The 23,392-nt window shown below is 39.8% G+C and overlaps 1 protein-coding gene across 1 annotated transcript; it reads right to left on the bottom strand.

Annotated features, from left to right (window-relative positions):
• Nucleotides 1–2,208: 2,208 nt before the first annotated feature.
• Nucleotides 2,209–16,309, bottom strand: LOC113641631 (scavenger receptor cysteine-rich type 1 protein M130-like). The gene is made up of 21 exons (XM_047803828.1): nt 16,189–16,309; nt 15,414–15,722; nt 14,851–15,165; nt 14,440–14,754; nt 14,029–14,355; nt 11,533–11,847; nt 11,050–11,355; nt 10,896–10,961; nt 9,749–10,048; nt 9,515–9,556; nt 9,275–9,412; nt 9,057–9,110; nt 7,714–7,839; nt 7,006–7,135; nt 6,701–6,791; nt 4,695–4,755; nt 4,502–4,584; nt 4,239–4,278; nt 4,077–4,139; nt 3,212–3,271; nt 2,209–2,798 (listed from the first exon to the last, which is right to left on the bottom strand). Exons 1-21 carry the CDS (start codon nt 16,244–16,246, stop codon nt 2,683–2,685), a joined length of 3,315 nt encoding a protein of 1,104 aa, XP_047659784.1. The 5' UTR covers nt 16,247–16,309; the 3' UTR covers nt 2,209–2,682.
• Between the last annotated feature and the right edge of the window lie 7,083 nt (nt 16,310–23,392).

The raw sequence follows: 23,392 nt of genomic DNA, 5'->3' as shown, positions 1-23,392 counted from the left end.
TAAGGGCTGTCCGGTCCTTATACGACCGGAGCAGGAGTTTGGTTTGCATTGCCGGCAGTAAGTCAGACTTGTTTCCGGTGCGTGTTTGACTCCAGCAGGGCTGCCATTTGTCACCGGTCCTGTTCATTATTTATATGGACAGGATTTCTAGGCGCAGTCGGGGGCCGGAGGGAGTCCGGTTTGGGGACCACAGGATTTTGTCTCTGCTGTTTGCAGATGATGTTGTCCTGTTGGCTTCCTCAAATCAGGACCTTCAGAGTGCACTGGGACGGTTTGTAGCCGAGTGTGAAGAGGTGGGGATAAGAATCAGCACCTCCACGTCCGAGGCCATGGTTCTCAGCTGGAAAAGGTTGGCTTGCCCCCTTCAGGTATGTGGAGAGCTCCTGCCTCAAGTGGAGGATTATCTTGGGGTCTTGTTCAGGAGTGAGGGAAGGATGAAGCGTGAGATTGACAGGCAGATTGGTGAATCTTCTGCAATGATGCGGTCGATATAACAGTCTGTTGTGGTGAAGAAAGGGCTGAGCCGCAAGGCGAAGACCTAAGACATGCTGGAGGGACCATGTCTCTCGGCTGGCCTGGGAACGCCTCGGTATTCCCCGGGAAGGGGTGGAGGAAGTGTCTGGGGAGAGGGAAGTCTGGGTGTCCCTGCTAAGACTGCTGCCCCCGTGACCTGGCTGCGGATAAGCGGTAGAAGATGGATGGATGGATTGATTGATTTGGGGGAAAATATTCCTCTAATCACTGAGTTTACATGGAGGTGTGTATTTTGTATGGAGTGATTTGATCATTTTAATGCAGTGAATTTCAGCTAGAAGTTTAAATAGAATACAATAAGTGTGATGTAGAACAGTTCACATATCACTCACCTCTTTGAGTGAAGCTTCTTCTAGCCATGTATCTGTGGTTGATCTCCTCATAGACTGCCTCAGGCTCAGACTTACGCCTCAACCTAGAGACAACTGGGAGTGGGGAATAATAATAATAATAATAATAATAATAATAATAATAATAATAACAATAATAATAATAATAATTATTATTATTATTTATATTATTATTATTATTATTATAAATAATAATAATAGAAGTATACTGTAGTAACAGTAATAAACATAGTAGTAAATGTAATAAGTAATAAAAATGGCAAAAGAATAACAGTTTCCAAGAGTGCAAATCAGCTAGATGCACTTTATATAATGTTATAGACGGCGAGTCCACATAAACCATGACAGTACCTGGGTGTCCAGCTAAACCTTTTATTCCTGTGTGTATGTCTAAAAATGTGTGTGTGTGTGTGTGTGTGTGTGTGTGTGTGTGTGTGTGTGTGCTGCTGAGATTTGAACTCACATCCAAATGATCAGTATATAAATATTGACTTATTTTAACTGCCTGAGATGTTCTACAATGTCACTGAGCACAGATTCATCACTACAAGAGTTACTCACTCAAATCACACCATCACATTAGATCATGAAATAATGTTTATTTAGTCACTTGTTTAAGAAAAAATACATTTAAAAAGTGTGAATAAAACTAGGCATAATACACAATATTTACTATGAAAGGAAAATTGCATTTGCTTGTATATTGTTTATTTAGACAAAGTTCATTAATATAATCATTTATGTTGCAGTCGTAACTATTGTCAGAAATGTGCTGTTGTAGAAAATTAATAAACACATTCCTGAATTCATCAAAAGTGTACTATAATTATTGTAATCAGCACTCAAGCTGTGTTAAATTATATTACTATCATACTTAGGAAAACATTCTTTACTGGAGGTGAAGGTGAAGTGTTTACGCAGCACAAACCAAGACTGCCACAGCCCTTAGAGCGGTGTGTATAGATGAGCACATCTCTATGTCTGTTCTTTCCTCTCTGCATGACGTCTACAACAGACAATGCAGTACCAGAGCTGCTGAAATCATTAAAGACTCCATCCACCCCATTAACTGTCTGTTCAACATCTGTAATCACTTCCATAGCCTGATGACTACTATACAAATCCTTCACAGTCTATGAAGACTCAGTTACTTCACTGATATTCTGCACACTGCTCTTTACTACATGTAACACACCGTACATTTACATTCATGGCACTCAGTGACAGCTTAGTGATTCTTGGATTTGAACTCAAAGACTTCCATTCTGACATTCTGCACATTACTCTTACTTAAATGTAACACACCTGCATATATGGTACATTCCACACTGTTTACACAATCTTTACTCTTACTACATGTAAAAGAATGCAAATATGGTACATTTCACACTGTTTACACATAATGTAATCTTACATGTAACATAACAGACATCATTTTAGTTATTTCATTTCTATTCATTATTTATTTACTTATATTTAATTTAGTTAATATTCAGTTTATTTCTATGCATTGCATTTAAGCTGGATTTTAATTTCACTGCATATTCTGTACTATATATATATATATAAATGTGTATGTGAAATAAAATATTTAATAGTGAAATAAACATTTAAGTAATTTTGATGGAATAAACTGGTGATAAATGGGGTGAGGTGAGTCAGTGATATCTAAGCTCACAATGGAAGCATTTGTTAAGTAATAACAGGTGATTTAACTCTCCCTAATTTATTTACTAATAACAAGGTGAGAAAATGAACATGGTTCAGAATGAATGAAATTATTAGAAGTATAATAAAGTCATTTTTTGTGTTTATAAAAGTTGAAATGTAATTTCCTGACAAAAGGCCTTTGGAGACATGTCTCAGTCACATGGTCCCTGTCCTTCTGAGATTTCCCCTCCACGTCATCATATTCTGTAAAATAAACACATTTACTGCTTTAATACATCCTTTATATTGTATTAATACAGTAATTGTTTTGTAACAACTTATAATACATAAATTATGCACTATGTAGGATTTATCTGATATTTAAACCATAAATGAAGAGAATAGAGGACATTTATCACATCAGTTTCTTTAATCTGACTGAACGGTGATTTGTTATAAAAACAGTGATCTGATGTTTATGTTCTGTATCACAGATAATATTTACAGTAGGTCTAATCTAAACTCTTTAATAAATACACGTTTGATTATATTTGTCCTAAAAACTGATCTGAAACTTGATATTTATACCATATATAATATAATCATATATAATTTAATCTTTTACTCTGCTGCCTGTGAACTTATGTGCATTAGAGAATAAACAGGAAGTCGCTCACCTTCTGTCTCTCCTACATCCTGTTCCTCAGTGATGACATCATCATAATCTTCTGGATTGTCTAATGAACAAATAAATGAATAAGTAATGAACCACTGTGTGTGTTGGTGTTACAGTAAAATACTGAGTTACAGGGTGGTGTGATGAAGCAGTGTTTTTAAAAAAATCTGTAAAACAATAACAAGTAATTTTCTTACAGAAAACTTCACCATGTTGATGAACACACAGATTTTTAATATAAATTCATGTGAAATTAAGTTCCCGTGAATGAGCTGTTACTATAGAAACCACAATGTATTGGATCATTAATAGAAACCTGTGGCTTTCATCTGCAGTACTGTCAGAGCTGCTGTTAAAGAAAATTAATCAACACATACTGACCAATCAGAATGCAGAATTCAATACTGTACTTGTCAGGGTGCAGCAAAGGCGAGTGAGGATCCAAATGCAGTTTAGTATAAATCAAAAAACAAGAAACAGGTAAACAGACAGACAGGCAAAACTAGGCAGAACTCAGAGCTAACAAAAAACATAGAACATTAACCATCAAACATTAGACAACGACCAGCACCAGGGAAGTGAACAAACAGAGTAGATATAACAAACAGGAACCAATCAAAAAGAAGACACAATCAGTGACTAAGACAACACACTTGAGGGAAGGAATGAGTTCCATGAGTGTCCATGGCAACAAACAAGTGGGTGGGTCAAACAATTAACAGCAGGGCAAACCAGCAAACAGAAACAGGGCAAAACACAGACAGACTCATAGCACTACTAAAATGGGATTAAGCCACAAAGCTTGAGTTGTACTTAATACAATTTTAAGGTAAATAAATTCCTTCTATTTTCATAAAAAATCTGACCTGTGATGATGTTTGTGTTTGTTTCAGTGGTAACTGCATCGTCATAGTTCTCGGACACGTCCTCTGTCAGGACATAGAGATAAAAGCTATTAAATACACATCAATGTCATTAATGATCATTTGGATGCTTGTGGATGCCACACTGTCTCATTATTATCATACCTGTCAGTATAACTGACTTCTGATCAGCTGTAATGGCGTCATCATAATTCTCAGCTTCATCCTCTACACCAAAACACAGATATTTAAAGATATTTAAAGTTTACTGAAGTGACAGTTTGTACACTGTGTATTTGATGACACGATACAAAATGAAATCGTACACGTGTAAAAAAACGTCACTACACACAAACCAATAAACAAACGTATTGACAGTGTGTGTGTTTAATTTAATCTGCTTTCTTAAACAAATCCCAAAACAGAACCACACCATCCACGTTATCAGGGATGCGTCCAACAGTGACGGCATCAATGTAGTCCTCTGGTGGGTCGACCCTTCCTGGATCACCTAAATGAAATAAAAGCAGAGACTCTGTACAAACAGCTCCATCACATTCTGACCTCATGGTTTAATGTCAACTCAGTAAATTTATGTGATCACTTAACAACTGCACCCACTTATGATGTCACTGGTGTCCATGACATCATCATAATACTCAGCCTTTTCTTTGATCCCAGACTTTAATGTAAAAAGAACAATTTCTTAGTTTTGGGTTTTTAAACACATTTATACTCAATAAGATATTCATCAAATGAAGCTTTGATGAATTTGATCAGATGGATTTCAGGAGATTAAAGTAAGATAAGGTTGATGGTGAGATCTCATGTGTGCATTAAAACCCTGGAGTTACTGTAATTCTTCTACACACTACATCATAATCACGTCTCAGAAAGGACAAATGTAGTTATTTCTGATTTCTAATTTTAATTCTAATATCTTTCAGTTAATGGAGTTAGACAAACTCACACTCTGGTCTTTTTTACCTGAGAGAAGCTCATCATCCACATGCTCATACCCAGAATGCTGTTCTTCAGAGAGGAGACTTCCTGTTAGAGAAGAGCAGGAGCGTCAGGAGACGAGTTCAGAAGAGCAGGGCAACACACACACCCACACACACACACACACACACACACACACACACACACACACACACACACACACATATTAAAGTAAAGCCACAGAGATTTAAGTATTTATCAGGACTCCCAGTAACCACGATGGTTAATGGGGACACACTTTCCATGACATTATTTCAATAAAATCACAAAACCAAATATTTGTACACATTCATCCAAGTCAGTCATTCTCACACGCTCACTCACTCATTCACACAATGCACTGCAGAGAGATGGACACTTTTACAGTACAACCGTGCACACAGACATATGCCAAATATTTATTTTTAATAATTAGTCATAATTGTCACACACACAGACTGTCTTATAGACACACACACACAGACAACAACGCATTGAATATTTATCAGGACACCCTGTAACTATTATGGTTTATAGGGACTAATTTTTAATCAAATTTTTAATTTTAATTATTTATAATAAACACCCAGAACACCTGGGGAGCTTGAGTTGGACTGCCACTGGGTTGCTCACCTTGGAGAAGGGAAATTGACTGACAAAGCTTGAAGCGAGCATTCTGCAGGTGACTTTAATCGGCAGGTCTCTGGTAGATCCCCAGCCCTCTGACCGATGCGATAAGGGTGTGCCAAATGATGCCTATGATTGGCCCACTGTGCATAGCTCCTTGCAGTCTTGAGGTGGACCATACATCTTTTCTCCAGACACTTCGAAACATTTGACCAGGGAAAGGGTAGAGGGGAAAGAGGCCCCTAGTTTCTGGTTAGAAAACAGCAGTGGCTAGTAACTGTAGGTAGCCTGGAAGGGAGAGAGACCCATGGCAGATGATGGCAGGGAGTTGTGGGCATATTCTACCCACAAAAGATAGGAGGACCAGAATGCAGGTTCCTCGTCACAGAGAATGTGCCCCATCTCTAGTTCCTGATTCGGATGCTCGGTATGTCTCTTAGAATGTGGATTGAACCCTGATTAAAAGCTGATGGTGATCTCCTAGAGGTAAACTGTGTGCCTCGGTCAGAGATAATGTTGTGTGGGAGGCCCTGCAGGTCAAAAATGTGCTGGAGTATGAGCAGGGCAGTTTCCTTGGCTGATGGCAACTTGGGCACGGCAATGAACTGAGCCATTTTGGAAAATCGGTCAACAACAGTGAGGATGGTGGTGTGCCCAGCTGACAGGGGTTCACCCATAACAAAGGCCATGAATATGTGAGACCAAGGATGCCTGGTTACTGAGATATGGTGGAGAAAGCCAGCTGATATCCTTCTTAAATGATGGCTTGGCATTCTTGGGCCCAACAGTAGGACCGGATGAAGTTAAGATGCCCGAAGATGAGGGCACATTGAGCTTGTATAAGGTTTAGCCTCCTAGCTGTCCAAAGGTATGCAAGGTTCTTGTGGCCAGCCAAAACAAGAATAGGTTGGTCAGTGCACTCCAGCCAGTGGTGCCACTCCTCCAAGGTGAAGATGGCTAGAATTTCATGCTCACTGACAGCATTGTTCTGCTCAGAGGGACTGAGATGCCATTAGAACCTGCAGGGGTAGAGTGCTTTGATGCTCAGAAGCATCCACCTCCACAATAATCTGGCAGAAAGGGTCCAGCAGGGCCAGGATCGGAGCAGAGCTAAACAGTTCCAGACAAAGGTTCACAGGGTGGAGGTGAGCTGATGTAAGGTGGTGGAAATGACACTATAGCCCCGGATGCACCTCTGAATGAAATTGCCAAATCCCAGAAATCACTAGAGTTGTTGAATGGACTCAAAAAGATTAGTGTGTCATCGAGGTAGACAAAGAGCTAAGAGTTAAGCATGTCCATGAGAACGTCATTGAGGAATGACATAACCAGGTACTCGTAGTGACCAGTAGGGGTGTTGAATCTCTCATCTCCCTCTCTGATGCGGACAAGCTGGTAGGTGAGCCTCAGCTCCAGCTTGGTGAAAATAGTGGCTCCCTTGAGGAGTTCAAAGGCTGAGGAAATGAGTGGCAGGGGTTAATGGTTCTTGACTGTAATGGTATTAAGCCAATGGTAGTCTATGGATGGGTAAATGATTCTAGTTCAGGGCCTCCATCTTGGTTGCTGTTAGGTGGTACAGGTGGCGGGACAAGGCAGGAGGTCAGTAATGCAATCGTGTGTGTGTGTGTGTGTGTGGGGGGGGTGTTCATTGTGGTGGGATGTTGCGGTGGTAGGGATGCAGCCCTGGCCTTTCTGAAGACTTGTTCAAGATCATGGTAAACAGTGGGGACGGAAGAGTGTTTGCTAGGGGGTACATCAGAAATTGGTGCCGGGTCTGGAGAGGTTGAGCTGAGGCAGTGGGTATATAGTGGTGTGTTCCCCAGTTCAGGATTCAATGGCTGGTCCAGTCTATGTAAAGGTTGTGTTTTTGCCAGCCAGGGGAAATCAAACATGACAGGGGCCTAAGGGGATGGGATTAGCAAGAACAACAGCCACTCTTGATTATTCTAAACAACTGAAATCAGAAGGAGCTTTTTGAGGCAAAATGCCCGGTCGGTGGCCAATACTCATGGCTTGCACTGTGAGAGGATACCGGTGAGCAGGGTCAGGTGAAAGAGGAGACTGGTGTCAACAACCTTACGTTGCTCAATGGAGAAGGTCTTGAATGGAGAGTAGGCAGCTGACTGATTCTCCCATTCCACAGTGTCTGAGAGCTTATCTTTACCAGAAAGCATGGAGAGAACATAGGTGACGATTAGGTTCACAAGGAAAGGCTGAGGTGGTAGCAGTAGCCATGCCAAGGCAACATACCAGTCCCTGAGTTACAACATCTAAGTCATGGAGAAGACCTTGAAGAGTGGTAGAAGTCTGGGACATAGAGCAAATCATAGCCTGCATGCTCCGAGTGTCTGTTGGGTCCATGTCAGGCCAGATGGTACTGTCAGGGAGGCAGGCGAGGAGACAAATGCGAGCCACAGATCAAACTTCAAATTAAACGTCTTTAATATCAGCTGGCTTAAAACAGGGGAGGCACAGTTCAATAAATCAGGCAGTCCAATAATCAAAAACACAGGCAAACAGGGCAATGCAGGGCAGAAATCGAACAAAGTCAGAAACAGTCCAGCAACCCAAAAAAAAAAAAAAACAGTTAAACAAGGAAATACAGGGCAGGAAAAAAGGTGAAAAAATCAGTGAAAACACACACTCTCATTCATTCACAATTTTTCCAGAGATGCCAATCAACCTACCATGCATGTCTTTGGACCGGGGGAGGAAACCGGAGTACACGGAGAAAACCCTCATGGCACGGAGAGAACATGCAAACTCCACACACAAGGCGGAGGCGGGAATTCGAACCCCCAACCCTGCAGGTGTGAGGCGAACGTGCTAAGCACTAAGCCACCGTGCCCCCTATTTATTAATCATAAATGTGAAAATGTGAAAACAAACACACATATACAGAAGAAGAGCGGGGATGCACCTGTACAGGAAAGCAGATACACACACAACCCCCCCCCCTTTAAAAAAACTACCCTACTTGAACTCTTATCTGTTTCCACTCACACATTTAGGTTATTATTATTGCAGGAAAGCAGTAACATGCATGCATGCACGCATGCACGCAAGCACACACACACACACACCTGCACTAAAACAGAAGCTTTAATAGATGTTTATCAGCAGAATCATGTCTCTAAACCACATACACTCTAACTGCACATTTCCTCTCACAAACATTGAGCTTATTTTTATTTATTTGTCATAAAGAAATAAATCACACTGGATTTGGGGGAAAATATTGCTCTAATCACTGAGTTTACATTGAGGTTTGTATTTTGTATGGAGTGATTTGATCATTTTTATGCAGTGAATTTCAGCTAGAAGTTTAAATAGAATACAATAAGTGTGATGTAGAACAGTCCACATATCACTCACCTCTTTGTGTGAAGCTTCTTCTAGCCATGTATCTGTGGTTGATCTCCTCATAGACTGCCTCAGGTTCAGACTTACGCATCGTCATAGAGACAACTGGGAGTGGGGAATAATAATAATAATAATAATAAATCTATAGTAAAATGTATTCACAGTATGAATGATAATATGAGAATGAGATTTTAAATAATATAATAATAAAATGAGTGAAAGTGTGGTACCTTTCCTGAGCACTCTGTTCTGGTAAAACAGTACCAGCAGAAGCACTAAGGCCAGGAAGAGCAGCGTTCCCAACACATAGAGAACCAGTGGAGGGGAGGATGGAGGTCCAGGTGACACAGGGTTTAGATCGGTTCTTACTGAGGTCAAAAACACAGAAGAGGATCTTGATACAATGCTGTGATCAGAAATATTTAGAACTTAATGAACAGAAATAAATTTTATATTAAACAAATACACACCTGATTTGGTGGTGGATTTAGCAGTGGACACAGTGGATATGTCTGTATTCACAGAAAGAAAAACACTTTGTCTCACAATAAAAATAAACTGTTACTCAATAAGATTAATGACATGCTGAACAGTGTTTAGAGTTCAGGGTCTGAGATGTCAATCAAACATCTAAAATTCTAAATAAAAGTTATCAAGTCTTATCACTGAGACAGAAAGCTGAAAAGTTAGCACACCCCTCTGACCTGCACAGGTGACTCCAGCAGGAGAGCAGTCAGTGTGATTCTTCAGGGAATGATGACAGTCCCACAGGTGAATCTCATCCCCTCGACACTTCACTCTGTTCAGCCAGAAAGTCCCTTCCCCAAAACCAAACCGATCATCAGCACTCAGCGCCGACCCACAGCCCAGCTGTCTGCACACCACCTGAACATTCATGATGTTCCACTGATCATCACAAACGGAGCCCCACGTAGAGTTATGATACACCTCCAACCTCCCAGAGCAGCTTCCCTTTCCTCCACTCAGCCTGAGAGACCAGTGTTCTACATCACACACATCGCACAAGAGGAAACACACCAACACTGAATAACAGCTCCAGTCACACAGCTCACTACAACACCATGACCATCTAACCTTATATTATACTCAACATGGTCTAGTTTAGTAAAAACAGGTTTTATGGTGTTCTGAAAAAAGAATATTTTAGGAACTAACTACAAACATCCTGAAATTCAGATGCTAACTTTGATGTGTGATAAATAAATTAATTGTCTGCTGAATAAAATCATTTGAAGCAGTAAGATCAGACTTTGGTTTCTGTTTACTGATTTTATCTCTGATGGACTGGTTTTCATGAAATGTGAGAAAGATTGATGTCCTCAGGATGGATCTATGAGTAAATACTTTAAAGTTCTCTTAAAGGTGGGGTGCACGTTGTTTGAGAAATGCTTCAGAGTCGGGCCAACAAACAAAACAAAAATAAAACTAACGTGTAGCCAATGAGCATAAACATTGCCATGGTGGATAAAAACGAAAAGCGCAAAAAGCTTTACGATAAGGCAAGAAGCAGGACTCGTGTTAATATAGGATCATCTTTCCAGCGTTGGAGAGAACTGAACGCCAACCGCATGAAACGGAGCTAAACCTTTCACGGTACAACACACAGTACTACAACAAGTCAATTGTAATACCATCAAGCTATCAAAATAGGGGTGACGCCCATTTGGGTTAGGGCCATGTTTGTTTTGGTGATTTCAATTGTCAACATTGGCTTTAAAACATTGTACACCACACCTTTATCATGATTATATAAAAATAATGGGAAATATGTTGTCACTATCAAATCCATATGAAGAAAAGGACTAAAAGCTTCTCCTTATATCTCCTTACTTGAGCAGGGTTTCTGAGAGGGAAGTAAAGAGCAGTTTCCTGGTGTACATGGAGACTTTCCATCATCTGCAGTAATAAAATCAATGCATTAATGAAATGTTTCACATGCAGGTTATGACAATAAACAGAACCAGAAAAGTCTGAATCCACTCACCTGTGCAGGTAATATGAACCACTTCATTATGATTATCACATCTGTTCTGTCCCCAAGGTGAAGATGGACACTGCAACAGATTAGAGTCATGTTTCCTACATATCACGTGATCCAGCCAGTTAGGAGCAGATTTTACTCGTGCTTCAGTGTTTGACAGACTGCCACGTCTTCCACAGTTCAGCTCTCCACACACCATATTTGCCGTCTCATCATCCATCTGATTGTAACACACATTACCCCAGGTTCCATTGTAGAACACTTCCAGATTCCCCTCACAGCCCTTCGTGAGTCGTATCTCTTTAAACTCTGGTGAGAGAAGGACGACTTACACTTCATTTGAAAACGTCCTGTTTTATCCACACATTATATTTATATGAAAATTTATTTAAGATGGATCACTTGAATTTCAGGAACTTTGGACGTCAGTTTTGAAATAAAACATATACATATCTAACAGGGTTATTGTCAGTCATCACACTGTACCTGAGCAGACGACTCCTACGTCCTCATGGTGTCCACATTCACCCTCTTCACACAGCTGATATCTGCAGTTCCACAGGGACGTCTCGTTCCCCTCACACTCCACCTCATTCATCCATATGGACCCAGTTCCAGGACCAAACCAGGCTGGTATGTGGTTACTGAGGGCCTCTCCACACTGCAGCTGCCTGCACACCACCTGAACATCCTCAATACCCCACAAGTCATCACGCACAGTCCCCCACGAGCCGCTGTGGAAAACCTCCAGCCTTCCTGCACAGTCTCCCCTAGAACCAACCAGCCTGATGGAGCTGGGATCTTTATTACACACACACACACACACACACACACACACACACACACACACACACACACACACACACACACACACACAAAGAGATATGTAGATATGAACATTTTAGTTCAGGACTGACAGAAAATGTTTGTTCTGTTGCCATGAACTGCAGAGGTGTCAAGTAATGAAGTACAAATACTTCGTTACTTTACTTAAGTAGACATTTTGATTATCTATACTTTAATGGAGTAATTATTTTTAGCATACATTTTACTTCTACTCCTTACATTTTCATGCAATTATCTGTACTTTCTACTCCTTACATTTTAAAAATAGCCTCATTACTCCTATTTCACTTCGGCTTGTTTTCATTTTGATTTGTCATCATTAAAAAAAAACTATCAAGATAAATCGTGCCATCTGGATAGCGTGAATGTGATTGTGGTTGGATGAGAAGTATAAACATGTACCATCCTGGCACCCTATTGGTTTGTATGTGACCCATCGCACCTGCACATGACACGCGCACTCAAATACCACAAGCTAATGGTGTTCAAAAACTCGCCATCTAATTTAAAAAAGCACACTGTACTGAGGTGAGCTGAAATTTTGTTATCAGTCAATTATTAGTTTGAAATTCGACTTTAGCCAAATGTTAACTGAGCTTAAATTATTGCTATATTTGTAAGTTAATTGTGCAAAGCTATAGTTTTTGTTATTATCAGTCGATTACTGACAATATTGTAGTAACGTACTAATAATGATACATTTGCAATGTTTGCTGTGGCAAACTTGGGTACATGCCAATGGTTTGCTTGCTACCAGCAGGCTATGATTCAACATTGTAAACTATGTTGGTGGCTCGGTGTGAGATTTGAAATTTAACTTTAACCAAATGTTATCTGAGCTTAGATTGTATGCAATATTTGTAATTTAATTGTGCAAAGCTATAATCTACAGCTGGTTGATAAGTTATGTACTAAGGATAGTCATGATCCTGTCTGTGTATGAGTGCACGCACATGCCTGTACGGGGCGCTATGGGTCTTTGTAAAGAGGTAATAGGCCAAACTATTAGCCAAATGCTGTTTAAAATGATTTTACTGCTAATTTTCAATCATGCCTGCTTCTGGTCCTAAACATCTTTAAGGGGATAGTTCACCCAAAAAGAAAAACTCTGTCAACATTTTCTCATCCTCATGTTCTGTATCTCTATGAATTTCTTTATCCTAATGAACTTTTTTCCTCCGATGAGAAGACCTGCCATCTTGAAATGACCCAGCAGTTGAATGCGTACTTGGGTGCCCAGGAGACACAGTAGAGGTACTGAAGTCCCAGTCCCTTTCCAGCTGTGTGCCAGCTATCACTTAAGCTTAATACGGCACTCCCTGCCTCAGCAGCTTGTGAAAGACTGTTAAGTGTTGTAGGTCTAAACTTCAGGCCAAGAAGAGCATGCATTGGAAGAAAGAACTTTGAAAACCAACTGCATTTGTGGATGAACAAAGCCTATTAGTAACTCTTTGTCGCATGTTGATTACCTTGTTGTTGTTTAAGTCCAATATGTTTGTTTCAGTGAAGGTTATTGATGACAAGCCTCTGAAGTTTGACTTTTTGCACCAATACAATACACAATACTTATAGCCAACTAGTCATATCTTCGGCTCCATGAAACACAGCTCAGTAGTACACATATATGGTTCTTTAATGTATTTGCATTGTACTGAAATGCGTTCTTTTTCAATGGGCATATACAGTATGTGTCTGAAACAGGTAGCCTAGTGCATCCCAAATATTTCAACATTATCATATTAATATAACACTTTAGTCCTTATGACCTTTAGAAATATGTTTTTTGAGGAGGTTTGGTAGTGCACAATAGGCCCCTGTGGCACAGCCTAAGTGTTTGTGCTTAATGGCATTTTTTCCTTGCATTACTTTAACATTTATACTTTTAAAGTAGTTTTGAAACCAGTACTTTTACACTTTTAATTGAGTAAAAAGCTCGGGTTGATACTTAAAATATTTTTTATCTATACTACCTGAGTAATCAATGTGAATACTTTTGACACCACTGATGAAATGTAAAATAATTGCATTTTTAATTAATATGCTAAACAACTACTTTCCTACTGACAGAGATCTGTTTCTTAAACTACATTTTAAAGTGCTGGTTTTCTACAGGCCTGCTCATTTGTGGGTGTTTACCTGAACAGGTGATGTAGAGCTGTTCCCCAGAGCTGCAGTTGACAGGTTCAGCTTGTGCACTGCTGCAGTTCCTCAGATGATCTTCACTCCCAGAGCAGCTGAAACCTGTTACACACATGTGTTTGTGTTCAGTGGTGGATGGAGAGAAGCGGTAGTTCAGCACAGAGCCACAGCCCAGCTGTCTGCAGAGCACAGACGCCTCAGACAGAGTCCACGAGTCCAGGAGAACTCTCCTCCAGTCCTGCCTGAAATAAATCTCCACCTCCCCCTGACACTCGCTCCCTCCAGACAACCGCACTCGCCCCTCATGAAGCGCCACAGAGGATCCTGAAGCAGAAGAAGGTCATTTAAATATTGTAATGAACTCTGACTTTATTCAGTAACCTGGTGTATGTGACGTTAATATCTCACCATTACAGATGACTCCAATGTCATGTTTATGAGAGCATGCAGCTCGACTCCATGATGAGACGCCACATTGTGATAGGTGTGTCTCCTTCCCCTGACAATCAAACACATCAGCCCAGGTGTGGTTACTCCCCTCCCCAAACCAGTCCACCTTCACCACAGCCACAGCACTCCCACAATCCAGCTGTGCACACAGAACATCTGCAGCTCTCATATTCCAGCTTACAGCACAAACTGTGCCCCACACACCGAGGTACAGGAGCTCCACTCGACCAGAACAGGAGTCCGGTCCGTTCACCAGCCGCGCCTCTGTGTGACCTGAACAAACAGCCGAGAGCTCAGTGAAAGACGAACATTAACACAGGAACCTTAAAGTTTGATTGACAGCTATGTGGTTGCATCATGATACTTAACCAGAACATATTAATCCCAAATCATTGTCATGGGAACAGGTTGAGTGTTTGAGTGAAGATGATGTTGGACAGAAGGTAATGTCAGATTCATTTCCTCTACACTGAAGCTCCTCTGTCCACACCTGACCCTCCCCTCGTCCAAAAGCAGCTGATCTCAGAACCTTCACAGGAATCCCACAGTCAATCTCTCGACACACAACCTCTGCATCCTGCTGGTCAAAGTCAGCATCACACACTGTGTACCAGGAACGTCCATGAAACACCTCCACTCTCCCAGAGCAACGGTGAGGACCAGCACTGAGTCTGGAATTCTGACCTTTGTTTTATTTAAATGAGTAAATATTGTTTTCAACAAGACAGAACATAAATAAATCATTACAATGTTATCAAATATAGGTTACATAAATCTATTGTGTTTAAAATATACTTGGATAAACATCTAAATTTTAATAAAGTTTATTTATTGGTCAAATTAAAATTAATCAATAATAATAATAATAATAATAATAATAATAATAATAATAATAATAATAATAATAATAATGTTTAATGAACACAGTTTACCTGAGCAGGTGACTCCAGCATCATGAACATGTCCACAGTAAAGTTCCCCCCTCCCACGTGACCCACAGTCCTTCAGTGTCGACTCTGATCCATTACAGCTCACATCAACCATCCAGATTGGTCCTGAGCCTGGTCCAAAGTGACCGTATTTTGGTGCATTTAGAGCCTCCCCACAGCGCAGCTCTCTACACACCACTGCAGCATTGTTCATATCCCAGTCATCACCACACACTGTTCCCCAATGTCCATCATGAAGTACCTCCACTCTCCCAGCACAGCGACTTCCACCATCCACCAACCTCACACTGTCTGAGAGAGAGACATAAAGTGAATATAAATAAAAATAAATCTAGCTTACTCTCCTACACAAACACTCAAACTTACACACTGGCTCACACTTACTCACACAAGCTCACATACACAATCACACACCGATACAAACACACACACTCTCTCACACACATGCACACACACACACACATGTTAGTTCAGGTGTTTTTTACTCACAATAAATCATGTCTAAACTCTAAACATTAATTTGGAGCATTAATTAATTACATTAATTTTATAAGTGAGGCCTCAGAACAAACCCTGAGGATGATGTGTGTACTCTCATGTACAGCTTTTTTATATTCTATAAAGATAAAACACTTTCACTGTTTATAAAGTTACAATCACTCCAGGAAACTTTCTTCATGTCATGATTAAAACTGGTCCCTACTGTTAAAGTGAGAAGTGTGTGATGTTTTCGTGTGAATAATCAGTGTGAACCTACCAGCTGCTGTTATTGTGAGTGTGGATGAGAGAAGAATTAAAGTCAGACAGATTTCCATCTCCCTCCTTGCTGTACACGATGTGTTCACCTCCACTCGCCCAGAGAGACTGAGAGAAGTGTATCCCCTCATTCAGCCCCCTACAGAGAGGCAGACAGAGAGACAGACAGAGGGAGGGAGACGGCCGCCAATCACACTCACTGTTACCTTATTAGAAAGACGAGAGGAAATCATCACACAGCCTCAATAACAAATCAGATGAGGCATCTTTCACTTTCTCCATATATATCAAAATAACGTCAGAGCTGATGAACAGAGCTCCGCCTCCTGTCTCTGTGGTCTGTGACTGAAGAACAGAGCTCCGCCTCCTGACTCTGAGGTGTGTGACTGATGAACAGAGCTCCGCCTCCTTTCTCCGAGGTGTGTGACTGATGAACAGAGCTCCGCCTCCTGTCTCTGAGGTGTGTGACTGATGAACAAAGCTCCGCCAGCTGTCTCTGTGGTGTGTGACTGATGAACAGAGCTCCGCCTCCCGTCTCTGATGACAGTCGACCACATCACACACTGATGTCAGAGAGAGGAAACACTCGGCTGTCGTACAGCATTTATTCCTGACAGCTGCACAGAGCAGATACACACTGATAAGCACACTGCAACTACATCAGTTACACATCCCTTCTACACACACACATGGACACAGACACAAACACACACACCCCTCTAATGTTGTTGATTTTTCACCTGCTTCCTGTTCAGGTCACCACAACGGATCATCAAATCCACATATTTGATCTATCACATGCTTTATGCTAAATGTCCTTCCTGACAAAACCTCCCATTATATCTGGGCTCAGTTCTCTTAACTGACCTGCTGAGGGCACTGTTATGAATCTGCTGTATTATTATTATTATTATTATTATTATTATTATTATTATTATTATTATAATGTTGCCAAAGAAGAGACAGGAGCCAGAGCTGAAGATGTTGAGGTTCTCTGGGAGTGACTAGATTGGAGAGGATTAGGAACGAGTACATCATAGGGAAAGGTAATGTTGGACGTTTGGGGGACAAAGTTAGGGAGGCCAGAATAAGATGGTTTGGACATGTATGTTCAGAGGAGGTAGAGTGAGTATATTGGTAGGACAATGTTGGACATGGAGCTGCCAGGCAGGAGGCAAAAAGGAGGTATATATATATATATATATATATATATATATATATATATATATATATATATATATATATATATATATATATATATATAAGAATAAAATATACAAAACCACACAAATCTAACCCATAATATATAAAGCCATGAATAAAAACACAAACACAACTCCTGAATAGTGTTTATGTCTGGAGTTACCATGTATGTCATTTCAGTATTAAGTCCTCATTATGAGCTTAACTCTGAATATGAGACTTTATTATTAAAATGAGGAAAATGTTTTCATGATGTGATCTGAAGTGAATTTATGTGTGTGTTCCTAAGAACAGAACAGAACAGAATACAATAGAAGAGAATCTTTATTGTTTTTGTATAAAAACAGTGATATGTGTCAGTAAAATTCCCAGTAAAAAATAAAGTTATAAAATCCACAAAATTCTAAAAAAAATGTGGAGCATCAGTGCAGTAGAAGCTTGTGTGATATTAATTTTTCCCTGCGTGTGATTTACCATTTTAATGCACATTCACGTGAACAGGAGTCAGAATTCAGCACAGCACCAGTGCTGCAGTGCAACAAAATCTTTCCCTTTCTAATCAGCATCACCGTTAACATTATTTATTAAATTAGACTCGTTATCGACCAAGTTCATCTTTTCTGCTCTAAAACTTTGTCCTGTTTCCTTTGGGCCGAATAACTGAAAGTGAAGTTGGGACTATTTTCAGTGACGAACCCGATAAAGAGACTTAACTCACGTTAACTATAATCTAATCTTAGCCGAGTTAAACACAGAGAGATTAGATCCGATATAAGAGCCGTGTGACATGGTGTAGAGACGACTAAAGGGTTCTGTGGCACAAGTTTAGTGCGGTACAACAGTAAGTAATAACAGCAGCACGGTGACATCTGATGGTGGTGGAGTTCCAACATGGAGACTAACAGAGACATGAAACGGAACAACAGAATGGACTTTAGTGCAGCGGTGGAGGAGAGCAGCTAACGGGAGCAGTAAGAGAAACGAGTGCAGCAGTCTGCTACTGTCAGCTTCTCATCACTGGGGTATATAGTGCAGAAGACTCAGCCTAGCTCTTCTTTCCTCTCCCTATGCTGCCTTCACCACCTGCCTGCCGGTGTGCTGATCCACAGAGCTGTCGGTGCTCTGATTAGCTCTGCAGGAATCATATCAGTGTTGGGAAGTTACTTTCTCACACTTTGTTCATTTTTATAACTTCCTGATGGCTCAAATGGTCACAGACACTTTACACTTCTGCTTCTTCTTCTGGTTTACAAATCAAATCGAATCAAATTTTATTTGTCACATACATATACACATGCTCGGGGGACTCCGGAGGCAGCTGATAGGTACCGGAGGGCCAAGCGAGCTTCAGCCCGAGTGGTTGTGGAGGCGAAAACTCTGGTCTGGGAGTAGTTCGGTCAGGCCATGGAGAAGGACTATCGGTTGGCCTTTAAGAAATTCTGGAAACCTTCCGGCGCCTCAGGAGGGGAAAGCAGTGCCCTGCACACACTGTTTACAGCGGTAGTGGGAATCTGCTGACTTCGACTGGGGACATGGGAGTTTGCCCAACCTGGCCACATGTGCTTTGTGGATTTGGAGAAGGCATTCGACTGTGTCCCTCGTGGTGACCTGTGGGGGGTGCTCTGGGGGTATGGGGTCCGGGGCCCTCTGCTAAGGGCTGTCCGGTCCCTATATGACCGGAGCAGGAGTTTTGTTCGCACAGCCGGCAGTAAGTCAGACTTGTTCCCAGTGCATGCTGCCCTTTGTCACCGGTCCTGTTCATTATTTATATGGACAGGATTTCTAGTCGCAGTCAGGGGCCGGAGGGAGTCCGTTTTGGGGACCACAGGATTTCATCTCTGCTTTTTGCAGATGATTTTGTCCTGTTGGCTTCCTCAAATCAGGACCTTCAGTGTGCACTGGGACGGTTTGCAGCCGAGTGTGAAGCGCCAGGGATGAGAATCAGCACCTCCAAGTCTGTGGCCATGGTTCTCAGCCGGAAAAGGGTGGCTTGTCCCCTTCAGGTTGGCGGAGAGCTCCTGCCTCAAGTGGAAGAGTTTAAGTATCTTGGGGTCTTGTTCACGAGTGAGGGAAGGATGGAGCGGGAAATCGACAGGCGGATCGGTGTATCTTCTGCAGTGATGCGGTCGATATACCGGTCTGTTGTGGTGATGAAAGAGCTGAGCCGCAAGGCGAAGCTCTCTATTTACCAGTCGATCTACGTTCCTATCCTCACCTATGGTCATGAGTTTTGGGTCATGACCGAAAGGACAAGATCCCGGGTACAGGCGGCCGGGATGAGTTTCCTCAGAAGGGTGGCTGGGCGCTCCCTTAGAGATAGGGTGAGGAGCTCGGTCACTCGGGAGGAGCTCAGAGTAGAGCCGCTGCTCCTCCACATCGAGAGGAGTCAGTTGAGGTGGCTCGGGCATCTGTTTCGGAAAAACAAGAAAACGCCAAAGCACGAAAACCGGAAAAAAAAGCAGGCAGCAACGATTGGTTTAAATGTGATTTACATTTACAACGATTTACATAAATGTGTATGTTTTTTAAAGATTGTTCTTAAAGTGGACTTTAAACTTCATAGCTTCATACCGCCACCTACTGTGATGGAGTGTGAAGAGAATAAATTCTACATTTCTCCTCATCTCTATATACTATATTTTAATCCACTGATCTTAATAAATAATAATCTTAATAAATAGATCTTTTGTGTTTGATTATATATATATATATATATATATATATATATATATATATATATATATATATATATATATATATATATCAATAAAACCTTTAATATTCTCAATATTGCAATATTGTAAGTTGTAAAATCTGTTGTTTTATTATTATTATTATTATTATTATTATTATTATTATTATTATTGTTGTTGTTGTTGTTGTTGTTATTATTATTAATAACAACAACAACAACAACAACAATAATAATAATAATAATAATAATAATAATACTGATAGTAATAATACTTTTTAATTATTTTAATAATAATAATAACTTTTCATTGGATGTGTTTCATTGCCATCTTGTGGATTCACCCATTTTTTCAGATATTAAATACAAAACCAAATCCAAACTGTACTGTCAATATCAACCATCTAATCTGTGCTCAAAATTAAATGATGCTTTCAGATCAGACACACAGACAGAAATATATAAACATTACAGACCATTTATGAGAAATTACATCAAAAAATGGAACACAGAGTATAAACCTGTAAGCAATGGACATTGTCTCCAAGCAGCTTTACAAATATATAAAAATATAGAATTAAAATTACAAAGTTTAAAATGTAATTAATATTTATCCCTGATGATGAAGCCGGAGGTGACGGTGGTGAGAAAAAAACTCCCTGATATGAGGAAGAAACCTTGAGAGGAACCAGGCTCAGATGTGAACCTCAACAGACACTTTACGGTAAATAATGTCAATGTAAATGATGCCATTTCTACAAAAAGAAAAGTTTGTAGGTCGCTCAAAATAAATTCCAACCGACAAGAAAAACACCAGAACACGAAAACGGGGGAAAAAAGCAGGTAGCAACGATTGGTATTGTAAATTTTTACATTCTATTAATATTTTAACCTTTCAACCCATTAAACCAATGGCAATATAAAAATGTAATAAAAAATACCATCTTATTACATCTTGACATTACCATTGAACATTTTTATTTTATGTCAACAGAACTACTTTCCTATCAAAGGTTTCAAAGAAAAGAAGGGCTATATGTAGAACTTTTATTGTATTTCAACAATTGACAGAGGTAAAGTGCAGCCAATGAGGAGATCGTTAATGATGGCATTATGAATTTCTTGTTGTCTTGGAGAACTTGCATCATGCTTGTTTGGTAAATTCTGGTCTTGCAAATCCTGCAATGCTGGGCTGTTGTCTGTTGGTTGCTGCTGCTGTCTTTGGTACTCTCTTATTCTGAGGAAAAAAAGGAGAAAATTTTAACAATACTTGCTAAATCAAAAACAGAATGTACATGCAAAAAAATGCTTTTCATTTTAAAGTTAAAAGGACTATATTTACAGTCCCTGCATTTCTGTGGTGATGTGTTAATTTCCTTACTAAAATGTAAAAAATAAATCTCAATCAGCAGGGTTTATATTATTTCCCACATTAAGAATTACATTTAATATTTTGTAAAATTAAAGACTGGAATCACCAAATGCTAATGTTTAGGGGTGGGCGACACTAAAATCTTATTTCACGATAATTGTTTTCTCAAGCAGGTCCAAGTAGTATTCAAGTAAGAATAAATACTAGTGGAATTAAATAAAGCAATTAAATGTAAAATAAAACAGACTTCACTGTATGACATGATTCTCATTACATTTAATAAATTTAGTTATCAGTAGAGTGAGTGAGTGATTTTGCTATCATTACGGCAACAGATTTATTTGACTGATATGACTATTTTTCCCAACTGTTTGTTTACATTCACTTAAGACATCTTACCAATGTACATAACCAACTGTTTACATGAATACTCGGCCAAACTTACATTTTGACATGATGTGTGTGAATTTATTTGACCGTGCAAGTGTAAAACCATTAGATAATTCATCACTGATGATGCACATTGAGGCGGCCTTATTTCTGTCTGCAAGATTTAAGTTGAAGTGCGTGTGGGCCCAATATATATTTAGCATCATATCGCCCAGCCCTAACAATGTTAGATTTAAATTGGTATAAAAGTTATAATAAGCTTACCTTTCTTTATGTTTTCTCTGAAGTTTCTCTGAAGAAATTTGAAGTCATCCCAGAAACATCAGTAAGAGTTGTTTTGCAAAATTTGCAATCCGCAGAGTGCTTCTTTTTACCGGATGTCTTGCAAATAAATTCTTTATGATTTTCGTAAGCAAAACAAATTATTGCTGACTTTGAAGTCATCGTCCTAGCCACACATTGATATCCAGTGAGTGATGTGTGTGTTTCGTCTGCAAGCATAAGATGATGCTACTGCTGCCTGCCGGTGTGGTGTAGTAAAATGACAAACGGGGAGACATTAATTAATTTCTCATCTCAATTTTATGCTGGTTTTATTGTTACACATGACGCGGACCCGTGTCAAGTCTAAGTACAAATTCACCCGAGTGCGTGACAAGTCCGAGTTCATTCAAAATTGGACTCGAGTCCGAGTTCGAGTACCCCAACTCTAGTTTTGTGGTGACTTGAGAAACATTCATAGAACAAAGCAAATTATGTAGAATTTTGAAGAGAAGCATGCTTTCAAGTTATCAGACATTTAGATGGATTCATCTGAGCTTCTCTGTAAAAGTCTCTTTGTCAGAAAAACGTTTGTAGTGTTTGTTCTGTACAATTACTTTAAACATTATGGGTGGAAATTTCTTGGAAACTTCCTGATTCATTACATCAGTACAGTAAAACGATGGCAAAAAAAATTGTTGGTTGGAAAAATATTTATACCTACAGTAGATAATCTAAATAATATAAGCACCTTTCATAATTATTTAATAAATAATTTCTACAATAAAACATTAAAATGTAGAAACTCCAGTACAATTAGTGTATTTTTATGAGGACATTAACAGGTACGTTTTACTATGTATGTTGGAGAATCTGCTGTATTTCTCCTGGAAATCTATACAAACTATTTTATGTAACATTTCTATTTTTTTTTTTGTACTTACTCTAAATTATAGTGTGTTTAGCAGATTAAATTATATTTAAAGTTAACCATATATGTATACAGTTGTAGGAAAGTTTGCACTTGTCAAAATAGCATTTAAAATTTTTGAGGTATTAAGAATCATCTATAAACTAGATTTGTAAAGTTCGTCACGACAAACTTTGATGTTGGCTTTGACGGTGCAAGTATTCGCAAAGGCCGGTGCATTTTGGAGGCGAGTGGACAGAAAGATTGTGAAAGCTACTGGAACGCTAGGGTGCCAATACTTTTGGAGGTGAGCGGACATGAGCATGTGACGTGTCCATGTTGTGCAAATTTTTGATTTTGCTTGTTTTGGGGGCGGG

This window comes from Tachysurus fulvidraco, chromosome 19, assembly GCF_022655615.1.
Source record: "Tachysurus fulvidraco isolate hzauxx_2018 chromosome 19, HZAU_PFXX_2.0, whole genome shotgun sequence".
Taxonomy (NCBI): Eukaryota; Metazoa; Chordata; class Actinopteri; order Siluriformes; family Bagridae; genus Tachysurus; species Tachysurus fulvidraco.
This window is presented reverse-complemented; position numbering and strand designations above follow the sequence as displayed.

What these genes read in the sequence shown, in the direction of transcription:
- LOC113641631 (XM_047803828.1), bottom strand. Translation starts at nt 16,246, where the DNA reads ATGGAAATCTGTCTGACTTTAATTCTTCTCTCATCCACACTCACAATA. An exon ending in TGCTGGAGTCACCTGTGCAG is followed by an intron (nt 9,557 to 9,748) that starts GTCAGAGGGGTG and finishes CTGTGAATACAG; the next exon opens with ACATATCCACTGTGTCCACT. An exon ending in GAACAGAGTGCTCAGGAAAG is followed by an intron (nt 9,111 to 9,274) that starts GTACCACACTTT and finishes AACCTGAGGCAG; the next exon opens with TCTATGAGGAGATCAACCAC.